Source organism: Carassius carassius, chromosome 8, assembly GCF_963082965.1.
Source record: "Carassius carassius chromosome 8, fCarCar2.1, whole genome shotgun sequence".
Lineage (NCBI taxonomy): Eukaryota > Metazoa > Chordata > Actinopteri > Cypriniformes > Cyprinidae > Carassius > Carassius carassius.
This window is the reverse complement of record NC_081762.1, coordinates 4010798-4037139: the sequence shown is the minus strand read 5'-3', so window position 1 is coordinate 4037139 and position 26342 is coordinate 4010798. Positions and strand designations below refer to the sequence as shown.

Genomic DNA, 26342 nt, shown 5'->3' with positions numbered 1-26342 from the left:
TTTCTCTAAAAAGAGATGATACGTCAAGGAGTATTGCATTATTTTTTTGTGCATTTTGTTATGTGGAAATGTTTAAATCTTGTAGTGTTACAATTAACCCTGCGTTTGTGCACTGCTCACCCTGTACATGTGAAATGCTTTTTACAAACCGTTTCCCGAACGAAAAAAGTGCACAGAGCTCAAACGGACGATAGAAATGAATGAACATGGCCTACCTGAAACCGTTTTCGTAACATTTGTTTTCTGGTGTATGCAATCTCATGCGGAATATAGTGTATTGAAGTGAGCAAGTTTTTCTCTTTTAATAATGCGGACCGATTGAACCTTTTAATGACATTGCTCTGAGACCTTCACTGTTATTACAACTCGTGCGCGCCCGCGCTTCAAAACACGCAAAGCACGCGGACTTAATTGCAATTCGAAAATCACACTAAGGATATTGCAGTCCTTATTAATGTTGGTGGGCTATATCATTGTGACGAGTGGGTTCCCGGTTCCCGCCTCCTCCTTCCCGTGATTGAGAAGTTTTTAATGTGTTAGACTGGTGCCGAAGCCTGGGAGGAAGGAGGGACGCGCTGCCGAAGATCCCTCGGCACTGAGGTGAATCCGCAGTGCCATCGAGTAGGGCGAAGGAGGATGCTCGAGGCGGTGGGCTGGAGTGAGTTGCCGGGGAGACGGACGCTCCTCTTTTGTATCCTTCCGATCTCCTCCGTGGTTCTCGAGACTGGTGAGTCGAGCAGGTGTCGCTCAATTCCAATCACTCCACCGGCCTCGCACCGTTCCCACTCGTCACTTTCGTGCAGCCCTAGACTGAACTGTGTGTGTGTGTGTCATTGAAACGCAAATTTAGCTGCAGCCAAGTGACTTTGTGCGACCCACCTTGTTCCATTCTGTGACCCACAAGTGGGTCGCGACCCACAGTTTGAAAACCCCTGATTTAAATGATAAATACATTTGTACATAATAATACATAATGTTAAATTTTAACACAAAATTAAAATGAGTTTAAGAAAAATGTATAGGTTTCAATATTCATACTACGTTTATATGACTCATAAAGCCATGACATTCGGTTCTATTTATGTAATGAATCATAATGCGATCGTATTATTTAACGCGCTATTATTATGTTTGAGATATCAACTGGTCGATAATGTTTGTATAACTGTAAGTAACAACTGGTAAAATGTACGCCTATGTCATAAAAAACATTGATACTTTTACACTTAAATATTCTCTTCTCAGCCATGTTTACAGTCCGTGAGCGAAATATCCTCCCATCTGTTGTCTGATTGGTCTTTCGCAAGGATTCCTGGGTAGTTGAAGTGCGTGGAGCCTGCTTCTATGCGGGCTTCGCGGAAGACCGCTTCAAGGGTACAAAGGAGGCGCTGCTGAGCACACTTCGGAGCGTTAAAATGCTGAATGGGACGGCCTACGGACTCGTAGACTCGGCGAGCACGCGCATTTCAAGTCCACGAGACCGAAAGTCCACATGAAGTGCGCGATTTGGGACAGGGCCTCAGTGGAAATGTCCAAGATCGGTTTATGCTTTTTCGGCGTTGTTTGTGTATAAAGGTGTCAGAAGAATTGAATAATTTTATCGAAACGTTTTTATAGTTCAATCAAATTAGGAAACATTCTGTGATTAACAGGTTATATTTATGTTATAGGAACTAATAATCACGTCTTATACATTTTAAAACAAAATCTAAATAAAAAAGATGTATGAATGAAGCAGTCGCAGTGACTTTTATCTTAGTAGTAGTGACGGGTGCGCGCGCTGCGGTTGCCCTCGAGCGCATCCGGCACCATGTCGGCATCTGAGCGCGCACTCGAGGTGAGAAACAAAACACACAATAAAACATACATTTACACGTGCTTGCCTTAATTACAGTGCATCTGCGCCTTCGAGGTTGTGTTATGAGTGTGTATTCCCGATAGATGATAGAAATGATGCGTTGTGTGTATGCGCTTTTCTGTTTTGTTGCAGCATGCAGCGCTGCAGTTGATTAGTATAACAAACATCAGAGTGATTAAACGCACAGATGCGCTGATCTTGTCAGCAGATATTTAAACTAATAGATGCGTTTTACGTTGTTTGCTGGGTGGTGCTGGTAAAATATTATGCATGTGACATTTATGACCTATGATTATCAGTTCATTGTATCTTCTCTAATATTTGCAGAGTCTGTCCATATTTATTTGACGTGCCCCAAGTGTCTACTTTAAAACTTCAGCCGGAGTTTAGCTGTTGTTCTGTGTTAAAACATCAGATTTAAAATCGGTTTTGATCATATTCTAGCATGTTGTCATTGTTTCTGGATTATATATCATGTTTAACTTTATTTTTTATTGTTTTGATTCAGACCCCATCAGAAGGGAGCTCTCCTCAATCCAAACAGGAAGGTGAGGGTGACACACTTTTTATATTAGTCTTTCATTAGTAGTACATGTTAGTATTGGCCAACATGTTTTCTGTATCACCTTATTACCTATTTCTTAGATACAGATTCAAGCTGCAGTACATTAACCTGTTTTGTCTCCTGGTTTAACTTCACTTTATTATAAATGGCCATTAAAAAAAACAACAACAACAAAAAAAGAAAACGGGTAAAATTGTATAGATGTTTAAGAATGGAAATTATTATATAGATTTTTTTTCATTAATAATAGATTGTATGCAATTATTAGTATAAGCCTGATTTTCTATTGTATTCTTTCTTTCGTTTATACTGCACATTATCAGTACAGTATATACAATTCAAGATTTAATGTTATGTTTTTTAAAGGAAAATAATTTTAAATATAGGCCTACATTTCTTTATGTTGTCAGCAGTTTCTTAAATAAATGCATTATGGTGTTTGTTTACTGGTGATTTAAAAAATAATAATAGAATTGTGCATGTTAAATTTTTGATTTAATTATCATTGAGTTCATTGCAAATAAAAACTGAAATCAGGGTAAACACGGTAATATTATAAAATAGTTTACAAAGAATATCACGTTGTTTGGGCTTTGTTTTGTTAGTGGAGCTGATTTCACCTGTAAAGGGAAAACAGATGGAAGATGTGACGGGACGTCCCACCACATCCACTAAATCATTCCTAGGTGAGTCAAGCACAGGTGCATTTGTACAGGTGTCCTAAACTACTGTGCTTTCTGACTTTTCATCATCATCACATTCAAAGTTTTTCAGGGCTTGACAGTGTGAATGTTTCACTTGTATTTGTGGCTAAAATAGATGTGTGCAAAATGCAGAATGCATTTTAGAGCACGTGTGCAAACACAAAAGTTCTCAAAGGGTCCCTAAAGAAATTGGGTTTTATAATATTTAAGACTATAAGAAGTCCTACCTATCATAAATGATATGATGGAGATTTTAAATATCATTTTATGAGGTCCTACATTTGGTGTAATGTAATTATTAAACTTCAGAAGGCTATTATTCAATTACATAGATGAAACACTGCAAAACAAGAAAAATAAGATCTCGGTGATAACTATAAAGTAATAATAATTCGTTTTTATTCATTCTCCTCACAGGTAGTGCTGGTAAAAGTGCCTCTCCCTCCACCTCGTCTCTCTCGTCTCCGTCATCAGCGTCTGGCAGAGCTAAAATGAGCGTCTGTGGTCCGAGCAGTAAGACGACTCCGTCCTCCTCCTCATCTTCATCACTCTCTTCGTCCTCATCCTCCTCAGCTGTGCCTTCAGCCGGTCCTCCTGCTAAAGTCCACCGCGCACGCAAGACCATGAACAGACCGCCGTTCCCACAGGTTCTTCCATTTGTGATGAAACACAGTCATGATGAGCTCGACTCGATTGAATAAATCATAACTGTCCTGTGTTTCTGATCAGATGAAGTCTGTCGAGTCCATCGCAGCAGCTACACCTGAGAAACCCATCAGCACCGTGAAAACAGATGCTGATGCAGGTGTGTGTTAATTGGATTAATCTTGTATGTTTGTATTGTGTGTACCTCCAGGGCCGGCCCGCGGCATAGGCGATATAGGCAAATGCTAAGGGCGCCACTCATCCATAGGGGCGCCAGAATGAGTGAATTTGTTTTTTTTTTTTTTTTATAATAGGCTACTATTTAAAAACCATTAATTCGAAATACTACCAAATAAAGCAAACATTTTTTTTTTTTAAAAAGTCCGGCTCTTCAATCTTCCCCCGCCCATCGAGTGCTTGAAGTGCGTCAGAAACAGAGCGCGCGCACGATCAGTTGTTGGTAATTTATTGTGTAGCGTGCCCGACGCCGCATCCAATGTAGACAGCACTGCTTTTGTTAACACACAGCTCGTAGAAACGGGCCTGGCAGCTCGCGCCAGTTCTCCGAGTCCCCAGAATGTGATTTTGTACAATCATGTCAGTTTTAAGACGCATTTTTTATTGTCACTTTTTTATTAATGTTTTACTCTACAGTTGTGCAGTTTTGGGGGGATACAGTACAGGCCAAAAAGTTGGAAACATTACTATTTTTAATGTTTTTGAAAGAAGTTTCTTCTGCTCATCAAGCCTGCATTTATTTGATCAAAAATACAGAAAAAAAATGTAATATTGTGATATATTATTACAATTTAAAATTATTTGTTTTCAATTTATTATACTTTAAATTATCATTTATTTCTGTGATGCAAAGCTGAATTTTCAGCATCATTACTCCATTCTTCAGTGTCACATGTGACATCCAGTCTATCACATGATCCTTTAGAAATCATTCTAATATGATGATTTATTATGAGTGTTGGACACAGTTCTGCTGTAATGTGTGTGTGTGTGTGTATATATATATATATATATATATATATATATATATTCTAAATCATGAACACAATGACAGGGTGAAATGGGCTGTGATGCATGGGGAACCAGGTAAAATCTTGCCTAGGGCAGCAAATTGGTCAGGGCCGGCCCTGTGTACCTCTGTCATCAGTAGCAGGTTTGTAGCCGTTATGTGTTTTTCTCTGTATGCAGTAGTGAAGAAGCGTAAAGTGGGGTTGGACTCTGATGCTGCAGCCAGTCCTGCAGGAACTCCAGAGAAAGTCCCAAAGCCACAGACAGAGGTGAGATGAAGAGCACACATTTGATAAAATGCTGGTAATGATAAAAGATACCAGTATTCAATAAATAAATAACAACAGTAATTAGGAATGCATGATATTGGATTTTTGCCATTATCTGATCATTTTCAACTCGTTTTGGCCGAGTTCTGATACCGATACATAATTTTAATTTTTTGATAGTTTTTAACACAAACTTATTTGTTAGAATTAAATAAACAATAATAAAGTGACAGTACATTGAAGATTTGAAAATAATCATAAATAAACTATATATAAATCACTGCATTTTCTTTTCTTGCAGAAAGATTCAATGGTAACCTTAACATTTTATTTTATGATTTAACATTTGTAAATGGTCTAAAGCTAAAGAGTTGTAAAATGCTGACGTGATCTAATTGCACTGTTGATGTAATATAATCACTAGCACACACTGAGCACGTTTGTGTTAAAGTTTTCGTCTTATCAGCAAGACATATCTGTCCGATGTGGCTACTTACATTTAATGCCATTATCGTCCTATTCCAATATTGGTCCAATAATATTGTGCATCCCTAAATAATAATATTTACTGTTTTGTAATATTAGTTGTTTTTAATTATTGTTTGTGTTATCTTCATCATAACAATATTATTAAAAGGCCAATGTTCAATAAATAAACAAATGAATAATAATTATTATTTATTATTAATATGAATTTTAATTATTGTTATTGGTATCTTTATAATAGTAATATGATAAAATTTTTCAATAAACAAGTTAACAGTGACAATATTGATAATAGTTACCATCATCATTTATTTAAACTTATTGTTATTGGTGTCTTTTAGCATGAATTAATAAATTGTTAATAATAATAATTGTTTTGGTTGTTGTTTTTACTGTTGTTATTTTTAATTATTGCTATTGATATCGGTTTATCATAGGGCTGTGCAAAAAATCGAATGCAATTTTCATGCGCATCTCATCAGTAAAGACGCTCCTGTAATTAGAATTATATCTCAAGCACGTGCGTTCAGATCAGGGTTGCCAGGTTTGCACAACAAATCCTTCCCAGTTGCTTCTCAAAACTAGTCCAAAACTAGCCCAATCGCGTCTCCAGGAGGTTCCCCGATAAAAATTGCTTCCCGGGGTTAAAATATACATTTTTTGGAAGGGTTGCCATGGTAAAATTCGCATTTTAGGGGCTAAATGTCACGTTATTGGTAGTGGGGTTGCTTCAAACCGCGGCTATGAAAAACAATCGCAGACTTGGCAACACTGGTTCAGGTGGAGCGGCAGTTACTACACAGAGCCGTAGTCCACCGACAACTAACACAAAATCGTTTTCAAAATCGACAAAGAATCGCCTGCGATTTTAACATCGATTTTGTGTAGATTTTACGGCTCGGTGTAGTAAATGCCAACCAGTGTGGCCAAGTCTGAGGTTGTTTTTCATGCCCGCAGGTCGAAGCGACCCCAATACAAATAATGTCATATTTAGCACCTAAAATGCGAATTTTTACCAAGGCAACCCTGCTAAAAAACGTATATTTTAACCCCGGGAAGCAATTTTTATCAGGGAACCACTTCGAAGCGCGATTGGGCTAGTTTTGGACTAGTTTTGAGAAGCAACTGGGCAGGATTTGTTGTAAAAACCTGGCAACCCTGATCCGAACGCACGTGCTGGAGATATACTTCTAATTACAGGAGCGTCTTTACTGGTGAGATGTGCATGAAAATCGCATTCAATTTTTTGCACAGCCCTAGGTTATCATATCAATATGATTCAAAGTTTCAATATTTAATAATAATAATAATAATAATTTTAAATGAATGTTATTGGTGTCTTTTATAATCAAATGAATGAATGCATAAATAAATAAATGTATTATTATTATTGCTGTCGGAATAAATCAGATTGTCTCCAGTTCCATTGTGTGTTTTATAGTAAACAGCAGCAGCTTTGATTCCACTGCTCATTATAGTTAATCTAATATTATCGTATGTAAATACTTCTCTGTGTTTTTCCAGCCTGCACTTAACGTGTCTCCAGCAGCGGGGAAGGTGGAGGCAGTTGCCACGGCGACTAAAGCGCATCACAGTGGTTGGCTGGAGGATCTGGATGAGGAGGCAGATGAGGAAGATTTCCACCTGCTCTACAACAGTTACTCTGGAGATGATCTGATCTACTCTGACAGCAAGGTGAGCAGATCACACAGACGTGAAGCCACTGATAATGAGTCTAACAGAGTCTGAGGATCTGAGAGTCTTGTGCTTTTGTTTTGCAGTCAGATGATGGGATGGTAGAGACGCTGGAGGCGGAGCACATGTCTGATAATGTGAGTGATTCTGACCAGTGGACGTGCACCTTATTATCTTACAGTTTCAGGATTTTTGGAAGTTTTTTTTTTCATTGTTTGATGCCAATATCTTGAAATAAGGGTTAAAATTATCATTAACTAAAACTAAAACCATAAAACATTTTCTTTAAGCTAGATGTTAAGGGAACTTTTTTTTTTCTAAATAAGTGGAATTGAATAAACAAAAGCTAAAACGAATATATATGTGTGTATATATATATATATATATATATGTTTAAAACAAAAAAGTAATAAAATGCACTACAAGATTGCTAAAACATTAATATTAAGATGGAAACAAAATATAAAAATGTTATTTAGTTCAAAATATTAAAAGAAACCATAAAGGTATATTAGTGATACTAAAATAACATAAGGATGGCTGACAAGATTATGGAAACCTGGATATCAGGATTAATTATATAAAATGTGACTTCCAGGCCCGAAAAAGTCTAGAAAATGTTTTTATATATATATATATATATATATATATATATATATATATATGAAAAAGTCTTTAAAATTTATACAATAATTAAAATAATAATACTTTAATATATAATATTATAGTTATTATATTAACACATATTTTAATTAACTTAAAAATAAATTTCTATAGTGAAAATATTTTTCTTTCTGGCTCAGCTCTAAAATGTTTTATTGTCTAGGAACTGCCTTTGAAAGTGTATTTGGTGTAATATATTATGTAAAAAAGGTTAGGGATTTTTGGGAAGCTCACTACAATTAATTTATCAAAATATGTGGGATCTTTAAATAATAAATGAGACATATAACACAATATTTAGGCAAAAATCCTGTAAATATTTTTTCATTATTTCTCTATACTTATGAAAGCTTCTTGCAACTAAATATATTAAGCATTGTAATTGTACTGCTGTATTGTAAAATTAAGTAATATGCTTATTAATACTCATTATTTGTTATTTTGCTGTGCAGTTGTGTATGTATGCATGTCCCATTGAGCAGTTCTCAGACTAATTTGATGTAAGCTACAGTGAGTGTAACTAACGAGTGTGTGGTGTTTGTCAGAGCTCTGGCTCCGATCGGCCTCTCACCCCTTATAAGAAAACATCAGCAGAGAGAGACGAGCCACAATGGAAACTTCAGGGGAAGGGTAAAGGGAGAGACAGACCCCCGGTTGGAGGGCAGGAGACAGATAAAGGTGAGACAGACCCCTGAGTGTGTGTGTGTGTGAACAGATGTGAGCAGATGTCTCTGTGTGTCAGGTGTGGACTCCAGAGCCGCAGTCACAGTGGGCAGCACTGACTACACTGAGGTTCCTCTGGACTCACTGGACATCTCTGCAGCGGACAGCCTCTCTCTGTCTCCACACGCAGGTGTGTGATGAGCTACACTCACTGACAGAAGTTTGCAAGAGTTAGGCTCTTTTTTTAAGTTCATGAAAAAAGTCTCTTAGAATCACCAAGTCTGTGTTTACTTAATCAAAAATACAGTTAAATCAGTAATATCGTGAAATATTTTTACTTTTCAAAACAGGTGTTTTCTGTGTGAATGTGTTGTTAACTTTTTCAGCATCATTCCTCCAGTCTTCAGTGTCACATGATCTTCAGAAATCATAATAATATGCTGATTTTCTGCTTGAGAAACATTTCTAATTATTAGCAATGTTGAAAACAGTTGTGCTGCTTCATATATTTGTGGAAACTGTGGTATACTGCTAGTACTACTATTAAAAAAAAACCTTTCATTTAGCAAGAAAGCATTCAATTGAAAAATGTTACAAAAGATTTCTGTTTCCAATAAATGTTCTTTTGAGCTTTCTATTCATCAAAGAATTCAGAAAAAATAAAATGTATCATGGTTTCCACAAAAATGAATATGATAATATAATATATGGTTTTATAATTTTTGCATATTTGATTTGTATTTTTTAAACATGTGTTATGGTTATTTTTAAATATTTTTTTATTTAAAGCACTTTGAATAACCAGTGTGTATGAGCTAAATTAGCCTCGTCTTTATGGCCAGATACTCCCAATATAAAGCCTGTGTGTTTGACGTCACATGCTGTGTGTGCAGACGGCAGTGATGCAGAAACCGAGCGTCTGGAGGAGCTTCCTCTGTGCAGCTGCAGGATGGAGGCGCCGCGTGTGGATGGATTCAGCACTCGCTCCAGCAGAACCTGCATGGCCATCGAGAGCATCAACGGAGAGGTGAGCCTGCGCTGCTGGGAACACCTGATTCACACGGGGATTTAATAAAGCACTTAACCAAACCAAACAGATTCACAACATTAGAAACTTGAAGCAAAGAAAACAAAAGAATCTGGCAGTCGGACAAAAAGAAAGAGACACGACTTGTTCTTTATTGAGGGAAAGAAGCATTGTGAATGACATAATCGAATTAGAAGAAAATGGAGAGATATAAAACTGCTGATTAAAAGATGTTGGTTATGTATATAGAAACTACACATTTTAAAGAGTTTTTAAGTAAAATATTAAAAGGTTGTTTAAATTAAAAACAAAACATTCTTAAAACATTATTTTTAATTTACTTTTTAAATTAAAAAAGTAATGGAGTAATGGAAAGTGAAAATATTTTTTCGAGCTCAGCAGTAAGATATATTGTCATCTAGGTCTAAGTATAATATAATATAATATCTAGGTCTAATGATGTAAAATAGTATTTAAAAATATTGTCCAATGAGAAAAAATCATTAGAATTAATTTGTCAAAACTATGTGGAAGCTCTAATATTTTATCAATATTTTTTATATTTTTGTAAAAGCTTCTTGCAAATGATGAAATAAGACTAAGATTTTTCTACTGCAGTGTAAAATATAATAACTAAAATTCCCGTGAAAGTATTTTTATTTAAGAAATAATGTATTTTATATATTATTTTACAGTATAATGGCATGAATTGTATGTAATGTTATGTATTTTTTTTCATTGGCGTTATAGTGCAAATTGTATTGAATATAGATAATTTTCCAGGTATTGTACCATTTTATCGGAAATTTATCTGTTGATTTCTTCAACGCAATGGCCAATCAAAAACGTTTTCAGTATTCACTCACTGCTGAAAGCACAGTTTTTCATGCTCGCGAATCATCTCACAAGTGCAGACGTGATTAATTGTGTAGTTTAGAGAAATTAATTGATTATAACAAAACTTTGTGAGATCGTCGTGAACTAAGATGAGTGATGATTTTAGTGATAATAATGAGAGTGTGCTTTCTAGGCTATAATCCATTCAGAATTTCTATGAAACATTAGTTTTTGGATGCATACATTCTGCAGCATTTCAGGTTGGTCTCTCTTCAGTGGTTTTTAAGTTAAAATGAACTGAATTGGGTTAAAATGTTGCAGTAAAGACAGTAAAAGCAGCTCACTGTGCTTTGAAACAGATCATTTTTATAGTATGTTTGTGCTGAGTGACTGATCACCCCCGTCTCTCTCGTATGGTTCCTCCCGTCATCTGTGTTTCAGCTGGTGGGCTGCACCAATGTGATCGTGAAGGGGGAGACGATGCGTCCGTCCAGCCGTGTGTCTCTAATGGTGTTGTGTGAGACGCACCGCTCACACATGGTGAAACATCACTGCTGTCCGGGCTGTGGATACTTCTGCCTCTCTGTGAGTCTCTCCGACCACAAAAATCATGTTATAGGAAGAGCTAAATAAGCTAAACGGATTATTTACTCTATGTTGTATGTTGTTATTTAAAGGCATAGTTCATCCAAAAATGACTGTTCTGTCATTATTTACTCATCCTAAAGTTGTTTCAAAGCTGCATGAGTTTCTTTCTTGTGTTGATCACAAACAGTTGCTGGTAGCCACTGGTTTCTGTAGTGTGGAAAAACTACTGTGGAAGTCAATGGCTACCAGCAAATGTTTGGTTACCAACATTCTTCCAAATATCTTTTGTGTTCAACAGAAGAAAGAAACTTGTACAGGTTTGAAACAACATGAGGGTGAGTAAAAGGTCAACTGTCCCTTTAAAAAATGTATTTATCCACAGCTGTTTATCATACAACAGAGGTCATTTCACAGGGTTATTATAGTTAAAACAAAAAACGTATAAAAAACCCTTTTCATTACTTGAAATAAAATTAACTTGAACTTGACCGTAAACATATTTTTAAATTTAGTTGTCAAGGCAACTTATGCCATTACTATACTTACTATAATAACCAAAACTAAAATAAAATAAAAATATAGACATTTTTATAAAATTTAATAAATAAAAATGACAAATACACAATATTTCTAAAACTTGAAAATTACAAAGAAAACAGAAAATATAAAAGTGAAAACTAATTCAAAATATTAATAAAAAAACTAATGGTATCTTGAGACAAAAATAGCAGCAATTTTTATTAGGCAGTTTTATGTTAGTATCACTGATATACTAATAAATAAATCATTAGTAATTTAAAAGTAATAATGACAAAAATGACTAAAAGCTTAAATTAAAGTAAAAGTAAATAATTATAGACTTGTTTATTTATACATTTTTGTGAATGATTCATTTAAACTGGTCCCTAAAAGCTTTAATACAGTGATTTTGGTTAATATTTCAGTAATTTAATAACATATTTTACTTGTTAATAGTTCTTAATAAAACTTAATCTTAATAAAAAAAGTTAATGGTTAACTAATAAAATGTTAAAGTGTTTTATTTTAATTGTATTTTATTTTTAAATGATGCATTATTTTAATTTTATGATAGAAATAAATAGATTTTCAAACAGAAAGCTCAAAGGTCATCCTCTTCGCACACAGGGAACGTTTCTTGAGTGTTGTCCAGACGTTCACATTGCTCACCGCTTCCACCGGGGCTGTGTGTCTGTGCTGGGTGGTGGGCGGAGTCGAGGAGGAGTGGGCGTCGGCCTGCTGTTCTGCCCTCACTGTGGGGAGGACGCATCAGAGGCACGTGAAGTCACCATCCCTCCTGCAGTGCCCTCTTCAGGCTCGAACGTGGTCACTGCAAGTGCGTCGTCCACCACAACCACACCCTCGCTTCTTCCCTCCGCGCTCGCGGCCACATCACGAGCGCTAAACCACGAGAAGAAGACGGGCGAGCCGATCAAGTGAGTCCTATGCGTTACTTAATAGTAAAATAGCACATTTATGTTTACTATTTTCACTTCATAAAATCTCCTCTAACAAAGAAAGTTTTTAAGAACATCCCACATTATAAAACTAATTTTAAATAAGTTGTTTTTATTAAATTTTTTATATACAAAATTGTATTTCTTTATTAATGTTATTTATTTAATAGTAAATGAAAACAAGTGTTTTTGTCAAATGTTACCAGTTCTGGCATGAAACTCTAGATGGCACAGTCCAATAGATCTAACACAATATGACATAGTGACATCTAGGGCTGCACGATGTGTCGTTTAAGCATCGATATCGCGATGTACGAATCCACGATAGTCACATCGTAGGATGTGCGATGTAGGCTGTCATAGTTGATCCGTTATTCATTAACTGTACGGGCCAGCTACTCCCCTGCCCTTGACAGTGTGATTCGCGGATTAATTGCACCGCTTAACCATCATAGAGTGAAAGTTTATAATTGACAGGACTGAAAACCACATGCAAGTTTAACAGGGAGAGGGAGCGCGAGAGAGACAGAGAGAGCGCGCGCGATAGAGAGAGAGAGAGAGCGCGCGAGAGAGACAGAGAGAGAGAGAGAGCGCGCGCCAGAGACAGAGAGAGAGAGCGCGCGCGTCAGAGACAGAGAGAGAGAGCGCGCGCGCGAGAGACAGGGAGAGAGAGCGCGCGCGCGAGAGACAGAGAGAGTCAATAAGAGAGCGAGAGAGAGAGCGTGAGAGAGAGAGAGAGAGAGCGCGCGAGAGAGAGAGAGAGAGAGAGAGAGCGCGCGCGAGAGAGACAGAGAGAGAGAGAGCGCGCGCGAGAGAGACAGACAGAGAGTACATTAGAACTACCATCAATGTTTATATATTCATAAGAAAAAAAATTACATGCAAAATAAATCCATATACATTTCTATATGTATTTTTGTTTTGTTTGTTTCTATTCTGCTATGTACAATGCTTTGGCAATATGTACCTTTGTATGTCATGACAATAAAGCAATATGAATTGAATTGAGAGAGAGAGAGCGAGCCGTTTTCAAACAACACGAACGCTGTCTTGCTCTCTCTCCCTCACGCATATGGTGGTGTAGATGTTTAAATCATTTAAAATGAGAATGTTAGCGTGCTCACCCCATTTTTGTTTGTAAGAAAAAATATTGCAATATACATCGCAGAAAAATAAAATATCGCAATGTCATTTTTTTCCAATATCGTGCAGCCCTAGTGACATCATTATCACATGACACAGCTGGTTGGTTCTCTCCTGTATTGGTAGCCAATGAGCTCGCTGCTTAACATTCAAATACTTGGCATTGTTTGTTGTACCAGTTCAGAAACCCTCCACCTTCCCCAGCTCCACCTGTATAGATCTGCTACGGGGGTTATTCATGTTATATGTGCAGTAGTCAAATTTCTTAAGCTCTTTTCACACTGCACATTGGACCCGGAAAATTGCAAGATTGTCTTCTGTGTAAATGCAGCAAAGACCAAATACATTTATCATGTATATTACCATGCAAATCACTCCGAGAGTTTTCATGACAGAAATATATTGATTAAAATGTTTAATGTTGAAATGTTTGTTTCCACTCAGTGCAAGGATGCGATGTCGTGGAGATGTAAGAAAGGGGGCGGAGCTACAAAGTCAGCCAGCCAATGCAACTCCAGGAGAGGATGTGGTTGCCCTGGGCGACGGTGGGGTGGACAGTGTTGGACCGTCGCTCGTCCTGCCCAATGGGAAGCCAGTCTGTCCAAGTGCAATTCCACCGGGAGACAGGAGGGCGGCGCTACAGAGAGCCATTCTCACACAGGACACTGAGAGGTGACCACATGATTCTTTATTATTGTCTTAAAATAATGAGTGAAGAAAGAGATGTTCAGAATTGCACATTCTATAATTTCTGGTTCAGTCGTCACACTGAGAGTGCATTGCATTGTGGGATATAGTGTTCAGCTGTGTATTTTGTAGTCTTTGGTGTTTTATGCATCAGGCTTATTCACGTTAACTAAAACTAAAACCAACCAGCTGTTGTCAAGGAAACATTTCCTATTTTCGTTTAGATGAACATAAATTTTAGATTATTTTTACTTACAGAAGGGAATTTCACATAACTAGAAACAAAATTATTATAAAAATGTTCTGACTTTTTAAGATTTCCATGTTTTTCCATGATTTTCCTGGTCCATAAATCACAATATTAAAGTTCTTCCAGTATCCAGGGTTTCCATACCCATTTCTAATTTTTTTTAGGTATAAGTACTAAAATAACTAAAATTGCTTGCTGCAACTAAAATTTAAGTATAACCCAGAAAAAAAAACCATATAAAATAAATTAAAATATAAAATAAGTTAAAATTTAAAATGTTAACAAAAACTACTGTATCATATGGATTATACTAAAATAAACATAGTCACAAATAAAGGCATCAAGGTTTGGAATAGCTAGTAAATAATGAAATAATATTTATTTTTTGTGAACTGTGGCTATTTGAATAACAAATTTGAGACACAAAATGACCAAAACTCAACAAGATGAAAACAGAAAATATACAAATTAATTCTAATTAAAAATCTTAATAAAAAACTATAATAGAATGTCAATACTGGAATAACACCGATATGCATGCGGGGAAAAAACAACATGCATTGCACAGAATAGAGGCAAAAACAGTACTGTAGTGTGCTATTCTGAACATACTCAGGCTAAATATCATGTTTTTGTCATGTGATCTGCTTGGCTGTCTCTGATTGGTCAGGAGGAAGAAGCTGCGCTTTCATCCACGTCAGCTGTATCCTGCAGCCAAACAGGGTGAAGCTCAGCGAGTTCTGCTCATGCTCAGTACGTACCTGTGTGTGCTCGTGTGTGTGTATATCACATCTGTTGAAGGTCTGAGCATCAGAGCTGATATTCTCTGTCTGTCTGTGTGTGTGTGTGTGTGTGTGTGTCAGTGGAGGGCATCGACCCGTCGTATCAGTCAGACTCCCAGAACAGACGCTGTGCTCTTCACGCAGCCGCTCAGAGGGGTCTGCTGGAGGTCTGTTACCTGCTCATACAGGTGAGCTCCACATGCACAGCACGTCCTAAAGTTCACAGTACATGGTGAATATATTGATCATACCGTGATGTTTGTGTAGTGCAGTGTTTCCCAAACTGGGCCTTGTGATGAAAAAGTTCATATTTAATTATATCATAAAATGGAAAATAAGAACCATCAAAATCAAAAACCCTTACTAAAATGGCAATATAATTTTTTTTTCTTTTTTTTTTTTTTTACATTTTAATAGAAAAATCAAACAAAATAAAATACTTGGTGTAATAATTAAATCATAAAAATGCAAAATTAAAATACAGATTTATGAAATGATAAAACAAAATAAATGGCTAGTAGTATTTAAGTCATAAAAATGCAAAATTATTATTATTATTATTTTTATTTTTAAGGTATGTATTTTACTTTTGATTTAATTAAGTGTTTAATTGTTATATTACTAAAATATTGAATCAAAATAGAAACAATCATAATAAATTGCATAGTAGTCATTAATTAAAATGCTGAATTAAAACAATCAAAATAAAATGCTTGATTTTAATAATTGACACATAAAAATGCCAAATAATTTTTTATTTTAAAATTATAGGTTTTTATTTTAAGTACCTTATTTTGATTTATTTTTAATAAATACTTAATTTTACATGTATAATAATTAGTTAAACCATAAAAATTTTAATTAAAATACATAGTTTGAAAATAAAAACAAAATAAAAGATGTAATGAATTAAATCAAAAATGCTCAATTAAAAGAAATAAAATATAAAAATGATTGTTTATCTGCTTGTCATGTAACCCTTAGCTGACATTAGAAAAGATGCAAATGTTTTGATAAATTATTAAAACATTAACTTAAAATCTTAGGGGGGGTTCAAGACAGTACTTCAGGTCAAAGGCTGACAAAAACGTTTGGGAATCACTGCTGCAGAGAATTGTTGTTGTTTTTTGAGGAATGGACTTGTTTCAGTTTGTATCTGAGGAAAGTTTCCATTAAAATTCCTGCTTTTGTGCTGTGGTTAATTTTCAGGCAGGCGCTAAGGTGGACGCCCAAGATAAGACCCTGAGGACCCCTCTGTTAGAGGCAATAGTGAACAATCATGTAGAGGTGGTGAAATACCTGATCCAGAGCGGAGCCTGCGTCTATCACGCAGTGAGTATCACACACACACACACACACACACACACACTCCTGATCCAGAGCCTTTGTTGTCTGTAATATCTGACAGTGGATCAATGAAAACATAATGCATGTTAATCATAATTGCAGTTGTACTCTTGACTTTGGGGTTAATAAAAAAAAAAATCAACAGTCTGGGGTCAATTGTTCATCATATCCTGGCAGTTCTTGATTTTAAAAAATAGCTTGAACCATGTTATTCGAATATTCACAACATTCATAACAAAATATTCTAATTTTGTGTGAAGTTAAATGCATTTTGGCAGACAAAGTGCAACTTGAGTTGCATTCAAGGTGTGCATTTGATCAGTTCATGTATGAATCGAACACATGATGTTATGAGTGTGTCCTGTCAAATAAAAATATTTGTCAAATTTAAAATAAAAATCCACTTCGGTTGTGCGTCAGGCACAGCACGAGATGCATTGACAATGTAAGTGTGTTAATGTTTTGTTAGCCTATCCAGCTGAACCCACTAGATGAAGACATGTGGCGCTGCTGCATTGTTCATTCAAAATATTAGAGAAAAATTAGAAAAGAAATGCGGAGAAGATCTTGTTTACGGCAAAACTGAACCAAGCCGTTCACACAGATGGCATATTTATCACATTTTCTATAGGGACATCTATCCCCGCTGCACTCGGCTCTCGCACAAGAGAGACGCATGTTTAGAAAGCCATGTAAAATTAATGTAAGTTCAACTTCTTTTCCCCATGTTTTTAAATGAAAAAGTACTCTTTGTGATGGGTTTTGGCCCTTTGTATTAAACTATGCAAATATACATGATGCTGTTTTGTTTCTAATTGTTTAAGCAGATTTTAATAAATAATATTTGGTTGATAACCCTTGTTTTAAACTTTATCCCCTTTTTTTCACAGATAGTTGATTTTAATGCTTTGAATAAAAGTGTAATAGTAATGCGCCCTTTTGCTTGTGGTCTCAGGAGAGAAGCCAGAAGCTGTTTTCCCCCTAACTGAACTCATGCTTATCAGATATTGGTCATATTGAAGTACAAAGTTGTAATTGATTGTTGAATGGTGTGTGTGTGTTGTTCAGGAAGAGGATGGATCTACAGGTCTTCATCACGCTGCTAAACTGGGGAACCTGGAGGTGCTGATGCTGTTACTGAGCACCGGACAGGTGGACTTAAACGCCCAGGTGTGTGTGCATCAACTCATTAGTGCGACTCTTGACAGTTTTTCAACCAAATAGTCTCATTTCGAACATTACTACATAATGCATGAGCAAGCGGAGCTAGAGGAAGTGAAGGATTTATGGTTAAAAAGTATATATATATAAAAAAAATTTGAAACAGCATTTTAACCTTCAATCCATTGAGCACCATTGAAGAAAAATCTTCTTTTCCTCAAAAAACTTAATTTGATTGTGACTGAAAAAAGAAAGACATTAACATCTCAGATGACATTGGGCTGAGTGAATTATAGGGAGTTTTTTATATTCTGGAAGTGAACTGATCCTTTAACATCTTGCACTTATCTTGAGTTCATATCTCAGAGTTATGACTTTTTTTTTCTCTTTATTAATTGTGACTTTTTTATTCCATGACAGAAACATACTAACATTTTCAGATTTTTTTTCTCACAATTAAGAGTTTATATCTCGTAATTCAGACTTTTCTTCCCATAACAGCAATTATAAATCTCCCTGTTATGAACTTGTAATAAGAATACTTCTCACAAACTCCAAATTACGAGTTAATTCTGATTTTATATCTCTCAATTCAGAATTGCAAGACAAACGTCTGAGATTGTGAGAATATTTTGATATTCTGTGGTGGAAACGAGCTCACAAGGCATGACTTTTTTTTTTCTCAATTGTGAGTTTTCTCATAACTCAGACATTTCTTCTCATAACAGCAACTGAATATCTCACTATTATGAACTTGCTAAAATACGTCTCAAAATTGCAAGGTATGAACTCAATTGTAAGTCAACATCTCATAAAAATTAGTTTATATCTCACAAATGTTTTGTTTTTTTCAGAATTGCACTTTTTTTTAATCTCATAATCGGTTTTTTTCTTCTGAATTGTTAGTCATAAACTTGCATTAGTGAGTTGAGATTTTGCAATTGCCAGTTTATATCTTGCAATTCTGAGAAAACATTCTGAATTGTAAGATACAAACTCAGAACTGTGAGAAAATGTCACAACTGTGAGATAGGAAAGTGCAATTACCCTTTTTGTTATTTTTTTTTTTAATATATATATAAAGCTTCCCCTAGATTTGACCTCATCTCTGTTTCAGGATAGCGGCGGTTGGACGCCCATCATCTGGGCAGCAGAACATCGACATATAGACGTGATCAGAGCTCTCCTCAACAGAGGAGCCGACGTCACACTCAGAGACAAAGTATAGCTCAGTCATTTCACTTTTCTATCATAAAACAGTTGGCTAATGTTAAATCATTTGCAACTTCCATCTAACCTCGCTCTCTTTCTACATTAAATTGACGATTTGTGCTGAAATCGATGCTCTGCTTCTGTGAACAGTGAAGCCTGCCTACTTTGATTTGATTGGCCATCTAAATTATTGTGACATTGACGAGTGCTGTTAGATCACTGAGCAGACCAGGCTGAAAATATAACCTTTAAACCTTTCTGTCTTCCTAAAAAACAGCACCAGATCAGTGCAAGAATTTTAGATATTGGGCGGGAAAGATTGACTATTTCACTGTCTATGGTTTCCCTGTCTTACTGTGTGTGTGTGTGTGTGTGTGTGCAGGAGATGAACGTTTGTCTGCACTGGGCGTCGTTCGCGGGCAGTGCTGAGATAGCGGAGCTGGTCCTGAACGCCGGCTGTCCTCTGTCGTCTGTGAATCTTCACGGAGACACACCGCTGCACATCGCCGCTCGCGAGGGCTTCATCGACTGTGTCACGTGGGTCACACACCGTCTGAGAGCTGCTTTCAGTGTCATACACTCATCTGACGTCTTCTGTTCCTCTTTACTCCAGGCTGTTTCTCTCTCGAGGCGCTGACATCGACATTATGAACAAGGAGGGCGACACGCCGCTCTCTCTCGCCCGCTGTGACACGCCCGTCTGGGTGGCGCTTCAGATTAACAGGAAGTTACGTAGAGGAATCTCCAACCGTGTCGTACGGACAGAGAGGATCATATCCAGGTCAGTGTGTGCTCTTTAATATTGAGAATTACATCAATGAAATAACCTTTAGTATTATTTCTGTACTATTAGTATTTATTGTTTTTTATTTACTTTTATCATTTTTTTTTATTTTGTTAAGATTTTAAGTGATTTGTTTTTTTAATTTTTAAATTAAAAAAATTATTTAAATATTATTATTTAATTAATAATAATGAATTAATAATTAACTTATTCAGTTAGTTGCCAAATCATTTTTTAATATAGAGTATATTTCTATTTTGCTTTTCTTTTCTTTTTTTGTTACAGTTTTAGTGATTTTAATAATTTAGTAATTCTTCAACTTCTTTATTTCAATTATTTGCCAAGGCAACGTTTCTAATTTTAGTTCAAGTTTTAGTAATTTTATGTGCTTAGGTCATATTTATTAGTTTTTATTTTTCTTAAAATGTATATTTAGCTTAATATATATATATATATTTGTGATTTTAGTACTTCAACTTTTAATTTTAGTTAGTTGCTAAAGCGGCATTTCGAAATTAGTAAAAGTAGAAATTTCTAAAGTAGAATTGCTGAAAGTATTTTTTATTATTTTTAATATTTCTGTATATCTTTATTTTAATTGTATTTTAATAATTTTAGTCATTTGTTTTAAGTTTAAGAAATTTTGAATTTTTATATATAAAGCTTTTTATTCTTTTATTCTAAAGTCTTTTTATTTACTTTTAATAATTTTAAGTTTCAGATTTTTATTTTTAGTTCTAGTAATTTTAGTACTTTAATTTTCATTTAAGTGTAAGCTTATGTTTTTCATCTAATATTTTTAATGTCATTTTCCATCAGCTTTATTAAAATTATTTCTTCTACTTTAGTTGTAGCTAATCACACTGGTGTGTGTTTGTTGTGTAGTGATGTGGCTCAGGGTTATGAGAACGTTCCCATCCCGTGTGTTAATGGCGTGGATGATGAAGGCTGTCCTTCTGACTACAAATACATCGCAGAGAACTGTGAAACATCCACCATGAACATCGACCGCAACATCACACACCTGCAGGTGCCACACAATACACAACAGAATACACTACACACAACACAAACCACACTCAACCATATAGAGCAATGCAAGGAAGATTCATATTTAATGATATTTATTCATATGCACTGAACTAGGGCTGAGACGATAGAGAATTGATTGCACAATCAATTCTTGGATTGATTCTTAGATTTTCAGAATGCATCGCGGTTCCTCTGGAATCAATTCTAATCTAGTTTTTATTCGCACACTCAAATGTTAATGAAGAAGAGTGCTGAAGAGCGCTTGTGTGTTCGGCTGAGTCATGTAATTTCACTTCATCTTAAAATGCTTTTACGATGCAAGATTAATGTAAACATGGCCCACTGTGAACACCTTTGTAATTCGCATCAACCTTTTCAAATGTTATGAATTATTATTTTAGGATCAAGTGTGTGTGAGGATTTGGAAACAAGCAGACGGCTGTTTCTAAAGCGTGCAGTGCCATCTGCTGTTCAAAACTAAGCTCAGAATCCATTCAAGAAACAATCTCGATGCATTTGGAAAATCTCAGAATCGATGCGGAATCATTTCTCAATTCACGATGCATTGATTTTATTTCCCAGCCCTAGAAACTACACTAAAGAGCAATATTTTTCAACATGGACTATTGCAAAGTTTGGGGTCAGGAAGATATTTTTAATGTTCTGATTATTACCCAAACTGTTTTTACCCATTACTGACAACAGTTGAGCTGCTTCATTTTTTTTTTTTGCATTATAATTGTCTTTACTGTCATTTTTTAAAATAAATTGAATGCAGTCTTTGTGAATAAAATAATTCATTGCCTGTCAGCTAATTTCTTGCACCTATGAACAGTTTTGAGATGCGAACGAATCATTGAATCGTTGCTTTGAACGGATTCACAGAAACTAATTTAGATTCAGGCTGTTTTTCATATCAGTTCAGACTCTTTTGTGACTAAACCAACCAAAAAGACTGATCTGTTCTCAAGTCAGTGTCAATAAAAGAAAAATAAATAATACTTTGCAGATAAATGAAAGCCTCGGAGAAATCACTTTGGACATTAGAAACCAAAATAAAACCCCCACATTTGTTTCTCTATGTAATGTATATCCCCATATTCAGTATTACTCAGCTCTAATAGTTCTTCACGATAGGACTGTCAGATGTAAGGTGCTGATCTTAGAGAGCTGTGTGTGTGTGTTTCAGCACTGCAGCTGTACAGACGACTGTTCCTCCAGTAACTGTCTCTGCGGACAGCTCAGCATCCGCTGCTGGTACGACAAGGTAAAACACTCTTCATCTCACCGATGAGCTCTACAGTCAGCGTGGATCCTGTATAACAGCACACGTGTGTTCGCAGGATCATCGCCTCCTTCAGGAGTTTAATAAAATCGAGCCTCCTCTGATCTTCGAGTGCAACATGGCCTGCTCCTGCCATAAAACCTGCAAGAACCGAGTGGTTCAAGCTGGAATCAAGTAAGCCAGGATGACTTTCTAATCAGTTTGATGTAGTGGGATGATCTGCGTGTCGAATGACCCTCAGGTGTTTTAAAGAAGAGCTGGCTGAAGTGGATGGTGTGTTTCAGGGTGCGTCTGCAGCTCTACCGGACGGAGAAGATGGGATGGGGCGTCAGAGCACTTCAGGACATTCCTCAAGGAAGTTTCATCTGCGAGTGAGTGAAAGTGTTCAGGCCGGTTGTTTTCAGCAGCTCTTATTTCTGCTGTAACGTGTGTGTGTGTGTGTGCGCGCAGGTATGTTGGCGAGCTGATCTCTGACGCAGAAGCAGACGTGAGGGAGGACGATTCGTACCTCTTTGATCTGGACAACAAGGTGTGTGTGTGTGTGTGTGTGTGTGTGTCACTGATTTCAGTCCAGATTGTGGACGGTCTGAAGGACTGTTTTCAACAGTAGTGACAAAATCATGCAAACTGCAGACAAACATCACTGACACATGTGTGCAACAAAAGCACCACAACACAAATCTGCATGCTTGTTTATATCACTGCAAAATGTAACTATAATATTGTAAGATATTAAGATATTATAAACAGTAACATCTGCTTTTTAACAAAGTGTAATGTGAATAGCTCTTATACAAAACGAATCTGAGAACCAATGAAAACACGTTTGATTTGCTGACCATAAATGGCATGCATGGTGTCTATTCATAAGCTATGATGCAAAATGCAATGCAATATAAACGTCATCTATGTGCAATGTTAGTAATATTCAGTTCTTTTTATCATTTCATTTATATTCTTTAATAATTTTGCCAATTACTATTTAGAGTTAAATGCATTTTAATTTAATTTTAGTTTTTGTTTATTTTCAACATTATTATTTTAGTGCTTACAATTTATTCCAGTCAGTTGCCAAGGCACAGTTTCTAATTTTTGTTTATTATTATTCTTTACAATTTACATTATTATAATTTTTGTTCATATATTGAATAAGCTTCTATTGTTATCATTTCAGTTTCATTTTGATTTACATCTTAGTAAATATTTGTAGTAATTTTACTCTGGTTGTCATTTAAATTAGTTTTTTACATTACTATTTATATTTAAATTATAGTTCTTATTTATTTCCAGTTTTTAATTTTACTGCTTCAACTGAAATGTATTTCAGTCAGGCAATATTTTATATATATATACACATTATATATTTTAGTTTATATTGAAATATTTTATTTGTTTAACTTTTATTATTTTGTATTATTTACATTTGATATATTATTTTAAATTGATTTTTTATATTTTTTATAATTTCAGTTTCATTTCTATTTTCATTTAGATACATTTTTTTAATAGTTCTAGTTAACTGTGATAACCCTGTCTGTCTGTCTGTCTCAGGATGGTGAAGTGTACTGTATTGACGCCCGTTATTACGGTAACATCAGCCGCTTTATAAACCATCTGTGTGACCCCAACATCATCCCGGTGCGTGTGTTCATGCTGCATCAGGACCTGCGCTTCCCTCGCATCGCCTTCTTCAGCTCCAGAGACATTTTCACCGGGCAGGAGCTCGGGTGAGACGTGTTTGTTATTGTACTGACGAAAGCTGCACTTAATTGCTTTATGAATTTATTGCTCATGGCCTCGTGACTCGATCTCAAGGAATTTATGGCTGTATTTTGCATCCTGTTCCTGTTAACACATTTTCCACCTGTTTGTTTTATGATCACTGATTTTTATTTTTATTTTATCTCTGACAGGTTTGATTACGGCGATCGTTTCTGGGATATCAAGAGCAAGTACTTCACCTGTCAGTGCGGCTCAGAGAAGTGCAAACATTCGGCGGAGGCCATCGCGCTGGAGCAGAGCCGGCTGGCTCGTCTGGACGTCTGTCCCGAAGCGGCCGGTGACGCCGGGCTCCCTGTGATGGGACACTCGTGATGAGACCCTGTGTCTAATGCACACATGTACAGCTCTCAGACGTGTGCTTGTGTATTATTATCACACAGAAGGTTGTGTTTGCTTTATCAAATGATTCATTTCTTCCCTCGGCCAGGACACAGGAAGTTATAAAATGACACCGTGCCTAAAGTTCAGCACACGCAAATGCGGTTTCAAAATACCAGCAGGAAGTGACATTCAAATTCAAGGCTATCATTTCTGCTCGGAATAGGAGGGAAAATGTTAAGGAACATGTGATTTCATGAAGACCCTCTTTTTCATTAAAAACCATGAGTTTTTTGTTTTTTTTGTATGTGTAATTGTTTTAATAAATACAGTTTTATACAGAAATGTCTTTTCCTTTTGTTGTTCAGAATTTACCAGGGTAATCAAATGCAATATTTCAATTATCGTTTTTTTTTTTTATTACAGTCGAATCATAAATCCCCATTAGCTGTGATACTGAGGTGGTACTTAGTCCAGAGAAGGTATCACATTGTAATATTGTGGTACTTTAATATATACCACACATTTTAAATGATCGCCTACTCCAAAAAGTATAAATCATAAAATACTGTGGAATTGTGGATGGTGTTTTGTGAGAAGTGTGATGAGATGTTTTACAGTTTTCATATTCCACATTCTTCTTCGTGTGTTGACCTGAATTTTTAGTCAAAGTGTGTCAAAGTGAATGTAGTAATAAAACCGTATTACTGTACAGATAAAGCAATGATCCAGGGTCAGTGCTGTCAAATGATTAATCGCATCCAAAATAAATACTGTTGTTTACAGGATATATGTGTGTGAACTGTGTATATTTATTATGTATATATAAATACACATACATGCATATATATGATAAATGCTCTGTTTATATATGAACTATGAACTAAAAATTCACTATATATATATATATATATATATATATATATATAAAGTATACACAGTACACGCACAACAAAACTTATTTTGGAAGTGATTAATCATTTAGTGATATAGCACTTTAAACTAATATTCACTTTAAACAGGATATTCAAATCTTAATCAAACATTATATATTATAGAGGACTATTTGGATGAAATCTACTGCTACTACTAATATGAAAGAGAAAGGGACGACTTAAAGAAGAACTGCAATTCTTTAAAGAATTTGCAACTACTAAATGAGAAACTACTAAATGATGGTCCGAATGCAGGAAAACAAATGAGTGCAATCATAAGATTTATAATGGATTGTGGATTAATAGACATAATAATAATATAATAATTTTAAAATAAAGTAAAACTAAAACATGTTATATATATTCAGAGAATTTATCCAGCAGTAACACTGCCAGACACTGACAACTCTGTCAACACTGTAAGGATAGGTTTAGGTTTAGGTTTAGGGTAGGTGTAGACTTTAATAAAACACAGTCTAATAGGTAGAAAAAAAAGTATTTATTGTTGGTTTCCTGTAGCTGTATCCATTCTAGCTTCAACCGGGAATAACACACAATTACTGCATTACTGTCAGGGTAGATTTAGGGTTAGGGGACTGTTTGGTAGCTAAATCTGACAGGAAGCATCATGCTGCTTACTTGATGTTTCATGTTAAATGGAAGATTACACACAAGGTAAAGTATTGTCTAAAAATACTGATGTTTATTGTCATGTTCAACAAAGTTTTAATTTGCATGACAACATTGGCTACTACAGCCCATTGACAATAATGCAGGCGGACCACTACTAATTGAAGCCGGAAGTGAGTCAGCTGACACGCGGATCGTGAGCTGAGCGCGTGCTTGTTTGATAGAGCGTGCGCTGGTGATTGTTCTTCAAACTCAGTTTTGAATTCAAACTCAGACTCTAGTATTTGTCTTACCTGGCTGATTGACAAACACGGAGATAACGTAAGTAGATTTTTTTGGCAACAATTATTAATGGTTTGCGAGTATTGTCATGATTTGGATCTTTTTGAAGTGTAAGCAAAATGAAGTCTCTTTTAGTACTGATAAAAAATGAGAAATATTTAAAATTATTTATGTAGTGTCTAGGTATTAATACCCCATTTCTATTTTATAA

General features: G+C 35.7%; 2 protein-coding genes across 4 annotated transcripts in view; both read left to right on the top strand.

Annotated features, from left to right (window-relative positions):
• Window positions 1-1738: 1738 nt before the first annotated feature.
• On the top strand, window positions 1739-25074 carry LOC132145003 (histone-lysine N-methyltransferase EHMT2-like). Of its 3 annotated transcripts, none has more exons than XM_059555663.1 (29): window positions 1739-1837; window positions 2367-2406; window positions 3029-3109; window positions 3545-3774; window positions 3857-3932; window positions 4979-5067; window positions 7078-7248; window positions 7335-7385; window positions 8457-8589; window positions 8654-8764; window positions 9468-9601; window positions 10880-11023; window positions 12173-12480; window positions 14089-14316; window positions 15252-15334; window positions 15445-15551; window positions 16573-16695; window positions 17342-17413; window positions 17779-17880; window positions 18989-19093; window positions 19466-19620; window positions 19697-19864; window positions 20753-20897; window positions 22089-22166; window positions 22243-22358; window positions 22469-22555; window positions 22635-22713; window positions 23736-23911; window positions 24098-25074. In XM_059555663.1, exons 1-29 carry the CDS (start codon window positions 1811-1813, stop codon window positions 24276-24278), a joined length of 3600 nt encoding a protein of 1199 aa, XP_059411646.1. In that variant the 5' UTR covers window positions 1739-1810; the 3' UTR covers window positions 24279-25074. The 3 variants fall into 3 exon arrangements, with proteins under 3 accessions (XP_059411646.1, XP_059411645.1, XP_059411647.1); XM_059555662.1 differs by having other exon boundaries at window positions 3029-3124; XM_059555664.1 differs by lacking the exon at window positions 17342-17413 and having other exon boundaries at window positions 3029-3124.
• A 933-nt stretch (window positions 25075-26007) lies between these two features.
• The window catches only part of LOC132145001 (choline transporter-like protein 4), a 33101-nt gene continuing 32766 nt past the window's right edge, over window positions 26008-26342 (top strand). The window contains exon 1 of the mRNA XM_059555659.1: window positions 26008-26170. The gene's annotated coding sequence lies outside the window, so the exon portion shown is untranslated. The remainder of the gene's footprint in view (window positions 26171-26342) is intronic.

Bases quoted from the DNA above. Each gene is read 5' to 3' on its own strand.
- LOC132145003 (XM_059555662.1), top strand. From the start codon at position 1,811: ATGTCGGCATCTGAGCGCGCACTCGAG. The intron at 3,125-3,544 runs GTGCATTTGTAC...TTCTCCTCACAG, and splicing joins CCTAGGTGAGTCAAGCACAG to GTAGTGCTGGTAAAAGTGCC. The intron at 22,556-22,634 runs GTGAGTGAAAGT...GTGTGCGCGCAG, and splicing joins CAAGGAAGTTTCATCTGCGA to GTATGTTGGCGAGCTGATCT.